Raw genomic sequence first — 16,351 nt, 5'->3', positions numbered from 1 at the left:
ATAAGCACACATACAAACTGCTAATATATAAGATCTATCCAAATTTTCTTATAAACAGGAACAACAGTAAAAGTTTCAACAGCCAAAAATAAGCTCAAATTAACATTTAGAGTAGTTTCCAATGCTCCAAAAAAAAAAAACTTTAAATGTCACTCAGTTTAAACTCCCATTTTATCTAAACTAAATACATATAGTCAAAGATAAAAATAAAAGTTACATTGGAACTCCTTAGCTGTTCTCATTCTTTTAAGACTTCCTACTCTCTCACACCCCATCCCCATTTTTGCTCCCCACATACACAAGAGCCATGAAGAACCCACCACGACACTTAAAAATTATGCCCTACTCTGGCACAGTGGCTCACGCCAGTAAGGCCAAGGTGGGCAGATCGCTTTAGCACAGGAGTTCTAGACCAGCCTGGGCAATATAGCAAAACCACATCTCTACAAAAAATTAGGCATGGTGGCATGCACCTGTAATCCTGGCTATTCGGGAGGCTGAGGTGGGAGGATCACTTGTGCCTGGGAATTTGAAGCTGCTGTGAACCGTCACAGCACCACCATTCTCCAGCCTGGGTGACAGAAGGAGATCCTGTCCCCAAAATAAAATTAAAAATGCCCTACTTATCTCATGGGCTTGCAGGAGAGCCTTTGGTGAGAGGAAGAAAGGGATTCTATCAAGATTAGTATTTATCACTTTTAGTTTAAATAAGTCATCATTTATGAGACATTTATTTTGGGGGACATTATGACAATTTTTTTTTTTACTCAGAAATAGCTAAAAAATAAAAAGGACAATAAAGAATACAAGTCTCAAGACTCGCTATTATATAAAAAGAACCTGGAATTTCTTCAGTATGTAGAAGACTGCCAAAACATCTTTAACGGCTTGAAAGTCATTCTCTATAAATGTTTCAGAACATCCGAAGAATTGCTTAATTCTAATTTATATGTCCAACTAACTATTTTGGAGAATTTAGACAAGAATTAATACAGAAAATACTCCATACCTTTGAATCCTTTGGTTTCTTTTTCTTGCCTTTGTTTTTCACCTTGGTAGAACTAAACTAAAAAATGGGGGGAAAAAATCAGTGAACACTCAAGTAACAGCATTATGAAGCTCATAAAGAAACCAGATAGGTTTTCATAGACTAGTCATAAGTTAAATGTATATAAAATGTTTAACAAAAAAACACTACAGTGTATCAGCCCAAGTGCTATGATTTATAACAGAAAACAAGCAAAAATTTAATAATACCTAATGTTATAACTAAAATTTAATTGTTCCAACATTCTTATTTTCCACAGGGTTGGAATGTTATTTCAAGTAATTAATCAGACTTTTAAGTAATTCCAGTCATACACTATAATCGTATTATTATTATTAATATATTTTGTTTACTAAGCCAAACTAGACATTCTGCACCTGCCAGACCCCGGGGCACAAACAGGGAATGAAGAAGCCGTCAGCTTCTCGCAGAGTATGTCAGCTGTGCTTCCCTGCTTAGCTGGGCAATATTTTGACGGAGCAGATTAAGACAAAAGTTCATACAGATAGATAATTTGCTCCTGAAAATCAGTAAACAGTTTCTTTCTCTTTGAAAACTGCCGCAATGCTACGGTTTTCTCTATTTAAGCACTTTCCTAAAACTGAAGAATTTCTGAAGAAAGAATAAAAGGCAACTGCAAACCACTGAGGAAGACAACACTGGAACTGCTTGAACTAAAATTCAATCAACAGACACTCGAAACGAAGTCCCTTTGTTTTCCTTCTACAGCAAAACATTAAAACTTTAATTATTAAAGATAACTTTTCATTTTTATGCCAGGAGATGAAAAACTCTTCCTTCCTTAATTAGGATGTTAATGTTTCAGCTTGGAAACTTTATGGAAATTGTCTAATTTAAGCCTCAGAGTTTGCTGATTATTGCTGCAATTCCAAGAGGAAGACCGGCAATGACTTTCTAATGAAATAGTACACACTACCTACCGGATGACTTTTTAATGTGGTTCTTGAATACTGCCTGTGATGTCAATAAACACTGGCCTGGGTCCCCCTCTAGTTTTGTTTTAACACAGATTAGAATGTAAGATTTCAAGTGATTGAGTAACTTACCGGTGCTTCACCACTGTCTTGTTTCCTTAACACAGTACAGCGGCTGTCTGTAGGAATATACAGATGGTTTTGTGAGGAAACGAAATATTTACATTTCCATACAATACCCCAAAGCCTTAAAACTACTCCTGATACTACTGGCATCGACCATGCTCTCTATTCCTTACTTTGTTTTGACCCAAGTGTGGTTTAGAAACCAAGGGCACAAGGACTGACTAAATGGGAAACCAATTACAAAGACCATAAAACTTCAACCCAATTCAGCAGAGTTTGAGTGCCTTCTAGGTGCCATCTATGCTAATGCTGGGAATACAGAGGAGATGCACAAGATAGTCCCTGCTATCGATGAACTCCTGTTCTACTGTCAGAAAGACAGACAGACACCTGTAACCCAGTGTGCTAAGTACCACATGCAACACAAGGCAACAAAGCTCACAGAGGACTCAAGTCTGCCATCTGCATGGGAGAGGCCCTCGGAAGAGGCAAGGAGGACTCTGAGGGGGAGGGCACATTTAAGTTACTCTTGAAATGAATGAGCAAAGGGATTGGGCATGGCTCAGGGAACCAGATGAGCAAACAGGGACAGGAAAGCACAGGGAAGCTTTGGGCACAGTCAGAAGTGGGGTGTGTGCTTAGAGAGAGAGGATGAACCCAGACCCCAGACAGATGATGTGAACTTAATCTGTAAGTAAAACTAATGTTTCCCAAATCAAATAATTAACAGAATCAGACAGATGTTCTACAAGAGTCACTAGCTGCAACATAAGAGGAAGATAAAGAGTGGGAGAGTCTAGAGCCATGGAGACCAGTTGGAGGCTACTGCAGTAGTCTAACTATGGAAAGACAACCAAGGTCCTGGCCTCGGGAAGTGGGATGGACAGGAGAGGACAGAGCAAAGACAAAGCTCATTTGGACCGATGACAAACAAGTTATACTATTAATACAGAAAATACAGAATTGAGACTAATTACAGGGTTTCCTGCCTAAACACTAGACATACAATGTTACTGACTGAGAGAAACTGAGGAAAAACAGGTCTCAGGATGTGACAGGTGGGTTCAGTCATACTGCTTTCAGGGGCCCTTTGGCTGTCTCATAGAAATACCCTAGGGAATCATGCATGACAGAGGTAAGGGGAAAAGTCAGGGCTCTCAATTATTACAGCACTGGTGATGCTGTCGACCTACAAGATCAGTGTATTTTGAAAAGTTTTAAGAAATATAACCATCCTTTTAAACAAAGAGATAAAACTGAAAATGTCTGGGATGAAGGCAGAAGGCTACTGGACTTGAGAATACATTGGGATTGCCAACAATTTGGTTAATGGCCTCTGAGGTCATGACTAGAAACAGAGAAACAGTGGCAGCCGGAAGTGCTGTGTATTTTATGTAGGGAACAAAGTTAAAGAACAGGTGTCCGCTGAGAGGGAACTGTGTCCTTTTTAGTTGTCTCGTTTTGTGATCCAAATATGCATCAGGTTTTGTAAGCTCAGTCCCAGGACAGCTTTTATTACCATCAGCAGCAAACTGATGGCAATAAATTCAGGCTGTCAAGTAGCATGTCACCATCAGTCGTGAAGCAGTATTCCAGAAAGATAAAGCCATCTGTATTTGAGTGTGCTCTTTTCTAAGAACTTTTGTTGTCAAGAGTAAGGTTTCTGCTTCCTTGGACTGCATTGGAAGTTTATCATCTGTGGCGCGATCGTACAAAGCCAGATCTTTTTTTTTTTTTTTTGAGACGGAGTTTCGCTCTTGTTACCCAGGCTGAAGTGCAATGGCACGATCTCGGTTCACTGCAACCTCCGCCTCCTGGGTTCAGGCAATTCTCCTGCCTCAGCCTCCTGAGTAGCTGGGATTACAGGCACGCGCCACCATGCCCAGCTAATTTTTTGTATTTTTAGTAGAGATGGTTTCACCATGTTGACCAAGATGGTCTTGATCTGTTGACCTCGTGATCCACCCGCCTCGGCCTCCCAAAGTGCTGGGATTACAGGCTTGAGCTACCACGCCTGGCCAAAGCCAGATCTTTTAATGTACCCTTTAAAACAAACAGCATGACATTTAAAAGTGTAACAATACATAAAGGAGACTTCTGATTATGAGGGACTTGCGGATTATCATAACATGTTCATGTAGTATGAAAAGTAATAAATTATGATTAATTTAGAATTAGGAATATTAGAATTTTTAAGTAAAACAGGACCACACAGGTCACTGGCTCCAAATCATCTCATTTTAATGAGGAAATTAACATCTAAGAGAAGAGAAGGAATTAGCTGCTAGCTAACTAGTTAGTCCAAGCTGGACTCCATGCCATTACCTAAACAGGCACCCCAATTCCAAATAAGCCCTAACGCCCAGCTTTCTAATTCCACTTTCACGTTCACAGCCCATCTGAGACTCTACCCCTGCACTACGGCTTTCCTCTCTCCCAGGGAGACAGGAAATATTGGGTCCTTCCGCTGATGCTCTTGGCACTTTCTCTGGCCCTCCCTCATTGAGCTTACTACCATGTTACTGTCATTAGTGCATGCATCTTACTCTCTTTTCTAGAACACAAGGTTCTTGAGGGCAGAGACAAGTGTACGCATTTCTGAATTCCTTCTCAACACCTAGCACTGGGCCCACAGGTTTTTAATGAACTAAACTAAGGAAGAAGCTGTGCCACAACTACTTTTCCTGATCCCCAGTTCCAGACTCTTCCCATTAAAACGTGCTATCCATTCTAGATTCTGCAAACATCATCTACTTCTGCAGGCCAATGTTTTCTAAAATGCTACAAATCAAACTGCTTGCTAATAGATTCTGTCAATGTGACATGCAATCTTTCCCATGATGCTGTCAAAATATTGAAGACGGGAAGAACCTCGTGTATTGTTAGCATAACATACCCACATTTGAGTATCTCTGTAACTGATAAAGTAAAAAAGCTTCATGACATAAAAAAAATCGCAACTGTTAATCCTTAACTTCCCCACATAAACTGGCTGTACCATAATAATTTTCACCGTTTTCTTTGTTATGTATTTAAATACCATAGGTCCTTCACAGATTTTTTTCCCCCTTAGGATTAAATGTAAAGTAAATCTAAACTCAGTCTACATACCCATTATATCAAAGAATTCATCTAAAGCACTATGCAGTGCTGGGAACTTGTCTCTGTGTTCTTCCAGCAGCCATATTAAACAACGGGCTTCCTTCAATGACGCTGGCTCATAGAAATAATCAAGTTTCTTTCCTTCAATAGAGGCTAGTTTCTGACCATATTTCTCATTCCAGAGGAAAGTCATGATGCTAAAATCAAGCTGTTTAAGAGATGCTCCGTAACGAGAAAAGAAAGGTCCTGTGGCATCTAAGCCTGCAATAAAAACAACACTCAAATCAGAAGAGGAAGGAGATTACTTACTGTAAAGTCAGATTCAGGCTCACATCTCTGAAAGCAACTGACTACAATTTGCTTATATTTTCAGCAAAAACATTTGAATAGTTGAGAACAGATTCATTCAAGCGATTATGCTTTTCAGAAACACCATTTAACATTGTTAGGCTGATTATAATAATTCTTATCTATTAGATTTGAATAATGTGGGCCAAGGCCCTCTACTATCATAGTTACCTTTATTAGACCTAGGATATGAAAGTATGGCATTAAATTCCTCTAAAAATATAATAATGAGGCCAGGCATGGTGGCTTACGCCTGTAACCTCAGCACTTTGGGAAGCCAAGGCCAGAAGCTCACTTGAGGCCAGGAGTTCAATACCAGCCCTGGCAACATAGCAAGACCCCAATCTCTACAAAAATAAAAAAATAAATAAATTAGCCAGGCATGGAGGTGAATGCCTGTAGTCCCACCTACTCGGGAGGCTGAGGTGGGAGGACTGCTTAAGCCCAGGAGTTCAAGGCTGCAGTAAGCTATGATGGCACCACTGCACTCCAGCCTGAGTGATGGGGCAAGAGTCCATCTCTAAAAAAAAAAAAAAAAAAAAAAAAAAAAAAAAAAAAAAACCCAAACAATGTTTTCACTAATTCATAATGACTTTCATTCCAATTGGTACAAACTTGCAAGATTTTATGTTTTTTTAATATGGATTCCATAGTAACAAAACATCAACAATAATACAAAATCTTCCCAAATGCCACTAAAAGAGGAAATGGGTAAACCTGCTCCCCAACACCTACAATAACTGCTCCTTATTCCCCAAAATGTGGGTCCTTACCCTCCTCTACAAAATTCAAGGTGGTCAGTAAGCTTGCTTTTATTCTCCACTCTCCAAATGAGAAAACAGGGTGACTGTAATCTCATACATACGCCTACTGAAAAGACGGTGAAGCCCCACTCCTGATGAACAGCCACCAAAAAGCAAAAAGGGGCTCTGCCCAGTTTCTCCATCATGCCTCCAATACAAATAGTCACTTCTGAAGGCCTTAGTTGACAAATGAAGTCAACAAATGAAGCAGAGATTGCTCAGGCAAAATGACCCTAGACTGCTTGCTTCCAGATTAAAGAGTTAGCTTGCAGAGATCATGTTGCAGGAAAATCAGGAACCGTAGAAGATACTCACGCAATAGCAGATTTACAAGAGCCCAATTAAGATATAGCACATTCCCATTCCTTATCCACGTCAGAGCTTGTACTCAATGTGGGGAATGCAGGCAGGCAGTGTTCACTATTGAAATGTCAAATCTCTCTCACTAGTACTCTGTTATTTCTCCCTCCCTCCCTCCCTTCCTCTCTTTTCCTCCCTCCAGCTTTTGTTGAACATATAAACTGACCTCTCTTATGTGAAATATGCGCATGATGTAAGTCCACCTTATAGACGTTTTATGAGAAGCAAAATTCCACGTATTGAAAACTGCCTTATCTATTATTTAAATAAGTGTGCATTTTACTTCAGAACTCTAGGAACAGCCTTACTAATTAACACGCCTGAACTCATCTCACAACTTTAAATAAAAATTGCTACTTTAAAGAGTATACATACATCCTTATTAAAATGATACCTTTAATCTTCAGAATAAACATGTTTGTATCAAAAGACACGTTCACCCTTTCCTGCCAGCGAGCTCGAAGGCTTAAGTGCTATGTTTACCTGAATGCACAGTGGTTGGCAGTTTTCACCGTATAGCATAACTCAGGCAAAGCTACTTCTCTAGTCCCGAGTAGCTCCTAAAGCATGTTAAAGTAAGCAATAACTTTATCATGTGCTTACTTGATATTCACTAGTGACAATCTTATCACTTAAAAGCAACTTTCTGGGGCCTCAAATCCATGAGGATCCATGCTCAAAGCAGGAATGCTCAGCTGTCTATGCTAAGCTTGCTGCCATGTTACTTTGTCTCTTCTGGCAGAAACTGACCAACGTCATCTCTGAAACCTTAAAATTCTAATAGCCCCATGTTGCTAAAAATTCAGGCAGGTGGGGGATGGCTAGCAGAGGCTTGGCAGGCCCCTTTCTCTGGTCTTCTGCTAAAAGACCCTGCCTTTTTCCTGTGGCTCCCTTTAGTCTCTTATCTAACAGCGGCCAACTGAATAAACTGTTATGCTAGACCAGTTGCTATCCAGTCACTAAGATAAATAGTGCCCAAAGCATCCCTACCTAGTGTTACACAACAACTGCATCTGCAGCTGCCTTCCACAGTCCTGCAGAGCCTTAGGCAAAGAGCCTGCTTTGGGGGAGTGCCGGGGTCTTGCTCACTCTTCCCTTCTCCCAGCCAAATTAGTCAAGTCAGAACAGAGTAATAGAGTTATATAATACTGTGATTTACCATAGCTCAGTCCAGCCCTAGGATACATTTCTCTTAATCTCTAGATACAGATTTGCCTTAGGTGACCCTGAGCAATTAGTCTCATCCACTCTTCCCTCTAAATTTTTCTTCAAAGAGTCTGAATTACAGATTTTTCTTCTTAACCCAGCTCCTGAGCAGAGGGCAGACTCCAGGATGTGTTATTCACTCATGGCTGTGCACCTGTGCTTAGTGTTCACACATCTACACATTAACAGTTTAGTCTAATATAGGTGGTCTGGATGTCTTTATTGACTGGTCATTCCATTGTTTATACCTTTTGAAAAAGCGTATCATAACCTACATATAAAATAACCTAAAAATTGTGTAATCATTTTTTTGTTCCTTAAAGGCCTTCATATATTTAGTGCTTTTAAAAATTAAAAAAAAAAAATTTTGAGAGACAGGTCTCGCAACCCTGCCAGGTTGGACTCAAATTCCTGAGCTTAAGCAATCATCTGCCTCAACCTCCCAAGTAGCTGCGACTGCAACAGCATTCCCCTTCTTTTTTTAATTGTGCTTTAGGTTCCGGGTACATGTACAGACTGTGCAGGACTGTTGCATAGGTACATACATGGCAAGGTGGTTTGCTGCCTCCATCCCACATCACCTGTATCTGGCATTTCTCCCCATGTCATCATCCATCCTCAACCTCCTCACCACCGGCTGTCCCTCCCCTATTTCCCTCCAACAGACCCCAGTGTGTGATGCTCCCCTCCCTGTGTCCATGTGTTCTCATTGTTCAACACTCGCCTATGAGTGAGAACATGCAGTGTTTGATTTTCTGTTGTTGTGTCAGTTTGTTGAGAATGATGGTTTCCAGATTCATCCATGTCCCTACAAAAGACATGAACTCATCATTTTTTATGGCGACATAGTATTTCATGGTGTATATGTGCCACATTTTCCTTGTCCAGTCTACCATCGATGGACATACAAATTTATAGTCCTGCATTTAAAGTTATAAATTATATGACAGAAAAATGACAATGACTCAGAGACTTACACTTCCCCTTCCTACTAAAGTATACTGTTCTGAAATATAAAGGGACATACCAAAGCTATCAAGTTTTTGGATCCAGGTGGCTAATTTGGGTTCCACTTCTTTAAGCTCACTTAAAACATGCAGAAATATCCTTGTCTTTACTCTGTTCTTTTCTTGAATCAAGTGACGAATAACATAGTCCACTGCTTCATTTAGAAAATTTCTGCTAGAAAAACAGGTTGTATAGTCTTCTGTGCTCAAAACTTTCCAAGAAAGCAATTCTTTGAGAAGTGTGGCTGTATTCCGTATGCCAGATTTAATCTTGTCAGCATACTGCTTTATACACTGCAGAATTCTGTCATCAATGAACTGACAATGCTGAACACTGTCTACAGTTTCTAAGGATAAATAACAATGGATAAAGTGATAAATAGGACTAATGCACAACGATATGTACTTAGAAATCATGTAAAATTACATAATATAAAATAGAATTCAGATTGGTTATATTGTTTTGCAGAAACAACTTAAACTTTAATCAGAAACAAACATTTAACAATACTTTTGAAAAGACATGAAAGCGCACACTAAAATAAACGTATCGAAAGTAAGCGTTTTATATCCTTCCTTCTGAACCATCGTACTGCAGCATTTAAAACTTAGTTCCTCTAAAATATGGCCACTTCCTTCAACAATCCTAACCCGACCTCATCAGATACCGTAACTTCATATACAGTAAATACGCTTAGTCATCAAGCATGCAAAGTTAAAATACAATCTCTGAAAGGTTTTTTAGAATGATAGTTTTGATTGATGTGAGAAACGTTAATGGAACACCAGATTAAAAAAAACAAAGCAAGTAAAAAATATTTCACTTTGGAAACAGACATTCAAAGAGTAGAATGTGAAGAAAACATACATCAATTCAAAACTGAAAATAAACATACCAGCCAACACGTACACAGGAACAGTAAAATTCCTACTGAGACACCCCCATGCTAATGGGGGAATGAAGACAAGATAAGCGTAAAGTAGAAGGCTGGACTAGGTCCTCTTTATGTACCTTTTGTGAACTGCTTCTTAAATGGAATTTAGCATTATTACAGATAATCAGTAGCTAATTTACAGCTCAACATTTTGGAACTTAAACTGTATGGCAGAATTTATAGGGCACTGTAAATACAACACACAGGTCAGACATTATGTCCACCTTCACTTCCGAGATGAGGAAACTGACAGTTTGTCCACAGTTAACAGCAGGTTAGTGCTGGAATTCCTGGGTACTGCTTCTAAAGTCAGCGCTCTTCACACCGACACAACTCCGTGTGGAGTAACGGAAGACAGTAATAGTATTAAACTACTAACTGAAATCTTTATTTCGGTTCAATAACGAAGAACATAAGGCCGTAAGATGCTTCTATTTGTTCTCTTAAGCGAGACTATGTTATTCTTATCATGCCTCGGGCTTCTGCATACCTTTCTGCTCTTCGTTTTTGGGTGGGTTACTTTCTCTTAAGTCCTCTTCCATTCTTTCTTGTGCTAATTTTTTTGCTTCTTGTTTTTGAATCTTTCTCTTCAACTTTTTGTCTTCTTTCAGTTTTAGTTTCTCTAGGCTGATAAACAGTTACAATTAGTGTTAATTCAATGAACTGTTTTCCTTTGACTATTGTAGAAACCATCCTCCAAGCAATACATTCAAAGTTTTCCTTTCCAGTTAGAGCCCGGCCTACATCTTCCATTCAGTATAAGAAGCTGTCAGTATTGTCAACATAAGGGCACTTGTTTCAAGAAAACAAGAGCCTCGACGACTAAGTGACGTCTAAGGATGCAGTCTACAGATTGTATACATATCACTTCCATGCATGTAAGTTACTTCATACGGTAAACAGAAATAGTACAAATCACTCAGTAAAATAATTCATGTAAACTCTCATTTCTAAGAAAGATCCCACAGTAAAATCTAGTTTTCACATTTCAATAATGACCCACAACACTATAATTTGGTTGATCTGGTTACAATGAATGCTCTTGAACAAATAATTCTGTTCATCTTTTCTTTTGCTTTTTCTTGGTCACAAATGAAAATAATCACTTCTTAGAAAAACAAGCAGTACCAAAAAGAAAAGAAAAAAGAATTCAAATTATTTGATCTAAAAAAAAACCTACAGAAAAGTAATTTAGACAATACATTAAGTATTTCAGGGTAAAAAGTAGTCATAGGTTCAAAATGTTTATTGAAGAGAGAGAAAAAGAAAAATATGCTTTTGGAATTAAAGTTTCAACAGTTGAGAGCTAAATATACAGTTTTTATATAAATGCCAAATCTATTAATCAAACATGTAATTTCACAGCATCAAATGTTATAATTTTACTTATAAATTCAACTGTTAGATAAATAAATTTGAATCAAGTTTTTAGTATTTAATCATTCCAGACTAGCTCTCTTTAAGTTTTAAATTTCCATAAAAATCATTTTAAAAAGCACTTATTTGGATATATGTACACACAGCCAATTAAAAAACACTAATTTGGATATATGTACACACAGCCAATTAAAAAAAGGCACAATTTAGACATCTGCATTCACTAGAATTATATTCTAAGAGACATCATCAAACCACTGATTGAGTATTAAAAATCTTACCTAGAACATTTCTGTTTCAGAATAGGTCTTGGAGGAACCTTTTCTTTTATGACCTTGTGTTCAAACTTTAAATAAAACAAAGACATCCAAAATTTGTCTCATACTCCCATGACATAAAGCACAAAACCACAAGCAACAAGTATTTCAGAAACACACACAATGTTCAGTTTGATAGAGAACAGTGATGTTGTTCTGACCCAGACGAAATCCCAGAAAGCTTAAGCAAAATAATTTACTGAAGAGGAACAAGAGAGTAGACACACTTTAGGAAAAAGGTTTTAAATCAAGAGTTAGCAGACAATCTAATAAAGTGCAACTTAAATTATTATGACTACCCACTCCTGCCACTCCCATGTCATGAAGTTAGAGATAATCCCCCAAGACACTCTTCCCCCTCCCTAAAAACCTGCATACCCACAAATTCCCAAAAGTTTACTGGGATTAAGAAAATGGAGTTATCAAAAAGAATAAAGACAGTAAAACTAATATGCAAGAAGCCTCCTTTTCCTATTAAGAAATAAAAGAATATTAGAATGCTTTTATTACAGTGAAGCATTCTCACATCAGAGTACTTCCTGTATTTTCTTAAATGAAGTAATTGTTTCTTTCCTGGAAAAAATCCAAATTACACTACTTCTACAAATTCAAATCATGTTTCAAAAGGTGCAAACATTTTGGTTATCTCTTTAATAAGGTTTCCTTTTATTACTTACTTCGCATTTAACTTGACCACCGCTACTGAAGATGATAATCTTAGAAATAATACCTTCACAGTCAGGGGTAAGACATATTCCTTGAAGAAAATCCTATTAAAAAAAAAGAAAAAAGAAAAATGTTATGTCTGGGGAGATAAATCTATACATGTATACTACTTTTACCATTAAGAACAGTCAAAATATGGACTAAAACCATCGTCAGGGAAGTGGTGAAAATCTCTACTCATTGCCATGCAAATTTAAAGCTTCCATGTAGGAAAAATATACTTCCAGGTGGGGGTCTGACCATGTGCCATCAATGCAAGTGACCAGACATGTCATATACATGTCTAGGCAAAAAGTTTAACAAACACCACGTCATAGACTGGACATGTTCTTTTTCCTCTGACACAGGAAGATGGTCCAGAAACGGGTCACTCTTCAACATGGATTGAGAAACAAAGAACAGAGCCACACAGAATAGAACTGCCACAGCTCAGTCCCAGCCAACTGCAGAACTGCAGGACAAGTCATGTAAGCAAAACACAAATCTCTCTGAATGTATGCCGCAAGATATTTGGGCTGTATATTACTTGGGCATATCCTAGTGAAAGCTGACTAATTTACAGAGCATATTTAAATGGTTAAGACCACTAAAAGAGGGAGTATCACTAGAGAAACTCAATTTAGGTAAGCCAAGGACATAGCAGAAGTGACTCTAAGGTGACTGTTATTTACAGTATATCATTACATTGTTCATTAATTATGTGAAATGCACAAAATGTGAGGATTTATTTCTACCAAACTTTAGTAATTGCTATTGTTAGCAGACACCTAGTACAACTGCCTTCTTCTTTCCCCAGTAAGAACAGTGACTGCATAAGCCTGTGCGGTGTAAGAAAAAGTCCACAGTTTCTATAGATCAAACAAATTCTATGAATACAAGTAATATTGTAATATTGTGCCTTCCCTCAATGTATGTCTACTTAATGGTAATTAACATCATTATATTGATAAGAAAATCCCTGGTGAGGAATGGCAGTTTAAAATTGAAGTTGATTCTTTTTCCCAACATTAAAAATATTTGTTTTGAGTTGACTTCTTAGTACAAATTACCTCATCCTATTTTTGTTTTGAAAACTCTTAATTCCCCATCAAAACTTTCATGTGGGGCCTGGCACAGTGGCGAATGCCCATAATCCCAGCACTTTGGGAGGCTCAAGTAGGAGGATGACTTGAGTCAAGGAGTCAGAGGCTGCAGTGAGCTACGACTGTGCCGCTGCACTCTAGCCTGGGCAACACAGTGAGACCTGTCTCTAAAAAAACAAAGCCTCCATGGTTACTGCCTTTACAATTGTATAAATAAAAACAAAACCTCATTTTCCACTCTATTATTGAAATTATAATTTATAACTTTCTAATTATGTGCAGAATGTTTAGGAAGGAATTCTTTGGAGAGGGGGGAAGCTGATATACAATAAGTATACTGAAAAATCCAGACAATCTTGTTATGCTTTACCTTGTCAATTTTATCATTAAAGGTTGTAGTTTTTAACTTCTTCCAGCAATTGATGTGAAATTCTATTTTACAGTATTGGCAACAGCTGATTCGAATAAAACCCTAGGGTTTCAAAAAAAATGTAATTAACATTTTAAAGATGTCTGCACACACACTCACTACAACACACATAGAGAAAGCTTGACTAACATATTTATTTCCACAGCATAAAGTTGCATTATTCTTTATATCAAATATTTTATAAACATTATTCCATCTGACTTACTAACCAGGGACAGTGGGACAGTAGGACGGGGACAGCTACTATCTTCTTGAATAACCAGTATAGCTTAATTAAGTGCCAGACTGATCTCAAATTGAGGTCTCTAGCAGCTAATTCAGCGATCACAATGACCTTTAGATTCTGGACTCAAATTTTATGAGAGATTGGAATTGCAACAAATCAGAGGTAACAATCTCATGTTGTTTCCTACCCTGCGAAGGAAGCTGGGAGAAGGAAAGAAATGAGCCAGCCTGCCTTCTCAGGTCACTACCCCAGCCCAAGCCTGCCTTCTCAGGTCACTACCCCAGCCCAAGCCTGCCTTCTCAGGTCACCACCCCAGCCCACAGTATTTATGACAGTGGCTCTGGTTCCCATGGGAGATGATGCAGACCTAAAAAAGTCCAGGGAATGGGATGGACAAGAGGACACAAAACTGCTAACTAGCCAGAGAACTTGGGTGCCTCCAATTACAGAATTTGTTTTGAGCCCATTTTAAGGAGTGATTTTGCAAGTTACTGTCCCATCGTAAGCTCATTATTTACCTTAAAGTCTGGATCAGTTATGTAAATCTGGATCTTAGAATATCCACGGCACTTCTGATAGCAACAAATGGCATCTGGCACTGGAGGGAACTTGCATTCTTCAACAAATTTCTCTAACAGCATCTAAAATAAAAGGAACAAAAATGATACCATTACAATACTAATCTGTCGATAAAAATACTTGTGATTTCAGTAACCACTTACCATCAAAATATCTTCAGCATAGGAATGAGCACATTTTTTCAGTGACAGCAAGCTACATACAACTTTTAAAGTTTTTCCTTTAAAAATGAAGGCTGATACAGAGATATAGGAGAGATTTAAAAAGAGAACTGAACAAAATTTTCAGAATTTTGACAGAATCAAAATTTTGTCCTGTTACAATCATCAAATCTCGTTTTAAAATTTACAGCTCTCAGAATCTCCCATAAGCATTAGGAGGAAGTCAAGTGAAACGGAATAACCCTTAGGGTAATCCTGAGGACTTTACCCCACTCCGCTTGCCCAACAGCACCTCGCCCAGGATCCTAACACTCCCATTCATCTTCCTCCTGCCATCTCTGCCACTGTTGTCTGTGGACTCCCTGGAGAATTATTCCATTGCTAATGAAGCCCGCAAGAGGTTCATGCCATGCTTCCAGTGCTGGCTTTTTGTTATCAATAGCTCCTCTGCCTCCACCCCAATCTTGTATGGAAAGAAGAAAATCCAAGAATCTCTCTGTTTTATTTTTTATAACAGTTTTGCTGAGATATAATTAACACACTATACAATTCAAATAAGGTGTACAGTTCAGTGGTTTTTAGCATATTCACAGGGTGTACCGCTATCACCACAATCTAAGTTTAGAACATTGTCAACAAGAAACTCCATATGCATTAGCAGTCCCTCCTCATCTTCCCCTAACCTCCTAGACCCAGCAAGACTAGTAGTCTACCCTCTGTTATCATATGCAGATTTGCCTGTTCTGGAGATTTCAAATGAATGGACTCACACAAACCCTTTGGGTTTGGCTTCTCTTACTTAGCACAATGTTTCCAAGGTTCATCTATGCTCCTGCATGTTATCAGTACTCTTTTTTTTTTGAGACAGAGTCTCACTCTGTCACTCAAGTTGGGAGTGCAGTGGCAGCACAACCTCAGCTCACTGCAGCTTCTGCCTCCTGGGCTCAACTGATCCTCCCACCTCAGCCTCCTGAGTAACTAGGACTCCAGGTGTGTGCCACCATGTTTGGCTAATTTTTGTATTGATGGGTTTCGCCATGTTGCCCAGGCTGGTCTTGAACTCCGGAGCTCAAGCAGTCCTCCTGCTTTGGCCTTCCAAAGTGGTGGGATTATAGGCATGAGCCACCACACCTGGCCATCTGTTTTTGAGGCAGAGTCTCATTCTGTTGCCCAGGCTGCAGTGCAGTGGCGCAATCACGGCTCACTGTGGCCTCCACCTCCCAGGTTCCAATACTTATTTACCCACTTATCAGTTGACCAACACTTGGGCTATTTCCCATTTAAGGCTATTATAACTAATGCTGCTATGAATATTCATGTACCAGTTTTTATATGTTTTCCTTTCTTTGCACACACCTAGGGGTGAAATTGCTGGGTCATAAGGTATTAGCATACCATATTAGCATACTGAATGTTTGACCCTCCAAACTACATGTTGAAATCTGATCCCTGGTGTTGGACGTGGAGGCATAGTGGGAGGTGTTTGAGTCAGGTGTTTGAGTGAGAGGTGTTTGTTGGGACAAATCTCTCATGAATAGATTAATTCCCTCCCTGGGGTGAGTGAGTTATCACTCCATTAGTTC

General features: G+C 38.7%; 1 protein-coding gene and 1 long non-coding RNA gene across 9 annotated transcripts in view; one reads left to right on the top strand and one right to left on the bottom strand.

Moving 5' to 3' along the window:
- The window catches only part of TTC3 (tetratricopeptide repeat domain 3), a 123,254-nt gene that overhangs the window by 42,382 nt on the left and 64,521 nt on the right, over positions 1-16,351 (bottom strand). For all 5 annotated transcript variants that reach the window (XM_078358639.1, XM_078358640.1, XM_054248974.2 and 2 more), the window contains 9 exons: positions 14,547-14,669; positions 13,743-13,844; positions 12,242-12,334; positions 11,529-11,593; positions 10,361-10,497; positions 8,956-9,282; positions 5,221-5,472; positions 2,116-2,162; positions 1,010-1,066 (listed from right to left, as the gene is read on the bottom strand). In XM_078358639.1, the coding sequence (XP_078214765.1) occupies positions 1,010-1,066; positions 2,116-2,162; positions 5,221-5,472; positions 8,956-9,282; positions 10,361-10,497; positions 11,529-11,593; positions 12,242-12,334; positions 13,743-13,844; positions 14,547-14,669 (1,203 nt within the window). The remainder of the gene's footprint in view (positions 1-1,009; positions 1,067-2,115; positions 2,163-5,220; positions 5,473-8,955; positions 9,283-10,360; positions 10,498-11,528; positions 11,594-12,241; positions 12,335-13,742; positions 13,845-14,546; positions 14,670-16,351) is intronic.
- The window catches only part of LOC128930341 (uncharacterized), a 67,132-nt gene that overhangs the window by 10,750 nt on the left and 40,031 nt on the right, over positions 1-16,351 (top strand). For 2 of the 4 annotated variants that reach the window (XR_008478296.2, XR_013530622.1), the window contains exons 2-3: positions 10,599-10,748; positions 12,638-12,757. This is a non-coding gene — a long non-coding RNA (uncharacterized LOC128930341). Of the gene's footprint in view, positions 1-10,156; positions 10,291-10,598; positions 10,749-12,637; positions 12,758-16,351 lie in introns of those variants that run through there. The other 2 variants (XR_008478297.2, XR_013530623.1) reach the window with 2 other exon arrangements.

This window comes from Callithrix jacchus, chromosome 21 (assembly GCF_049354715.1).
Source record: "Callithrix jacchus isolate 240 chromosome 21, calJac240_pri, whole genome shotgun sequence".
Taxonomy (NCBI): domain Eukaryota; kingdom Metazoa; phylum Chordata; class Mammalia; order Primates; family Cebidae; genus Callithrix; species Callithrix jacchus.
The sequence above is the reverse complement of the archived record's forward strand: the minus strand, read 5'-3'. Positions and strand labels throughout refer to the sequence as shown.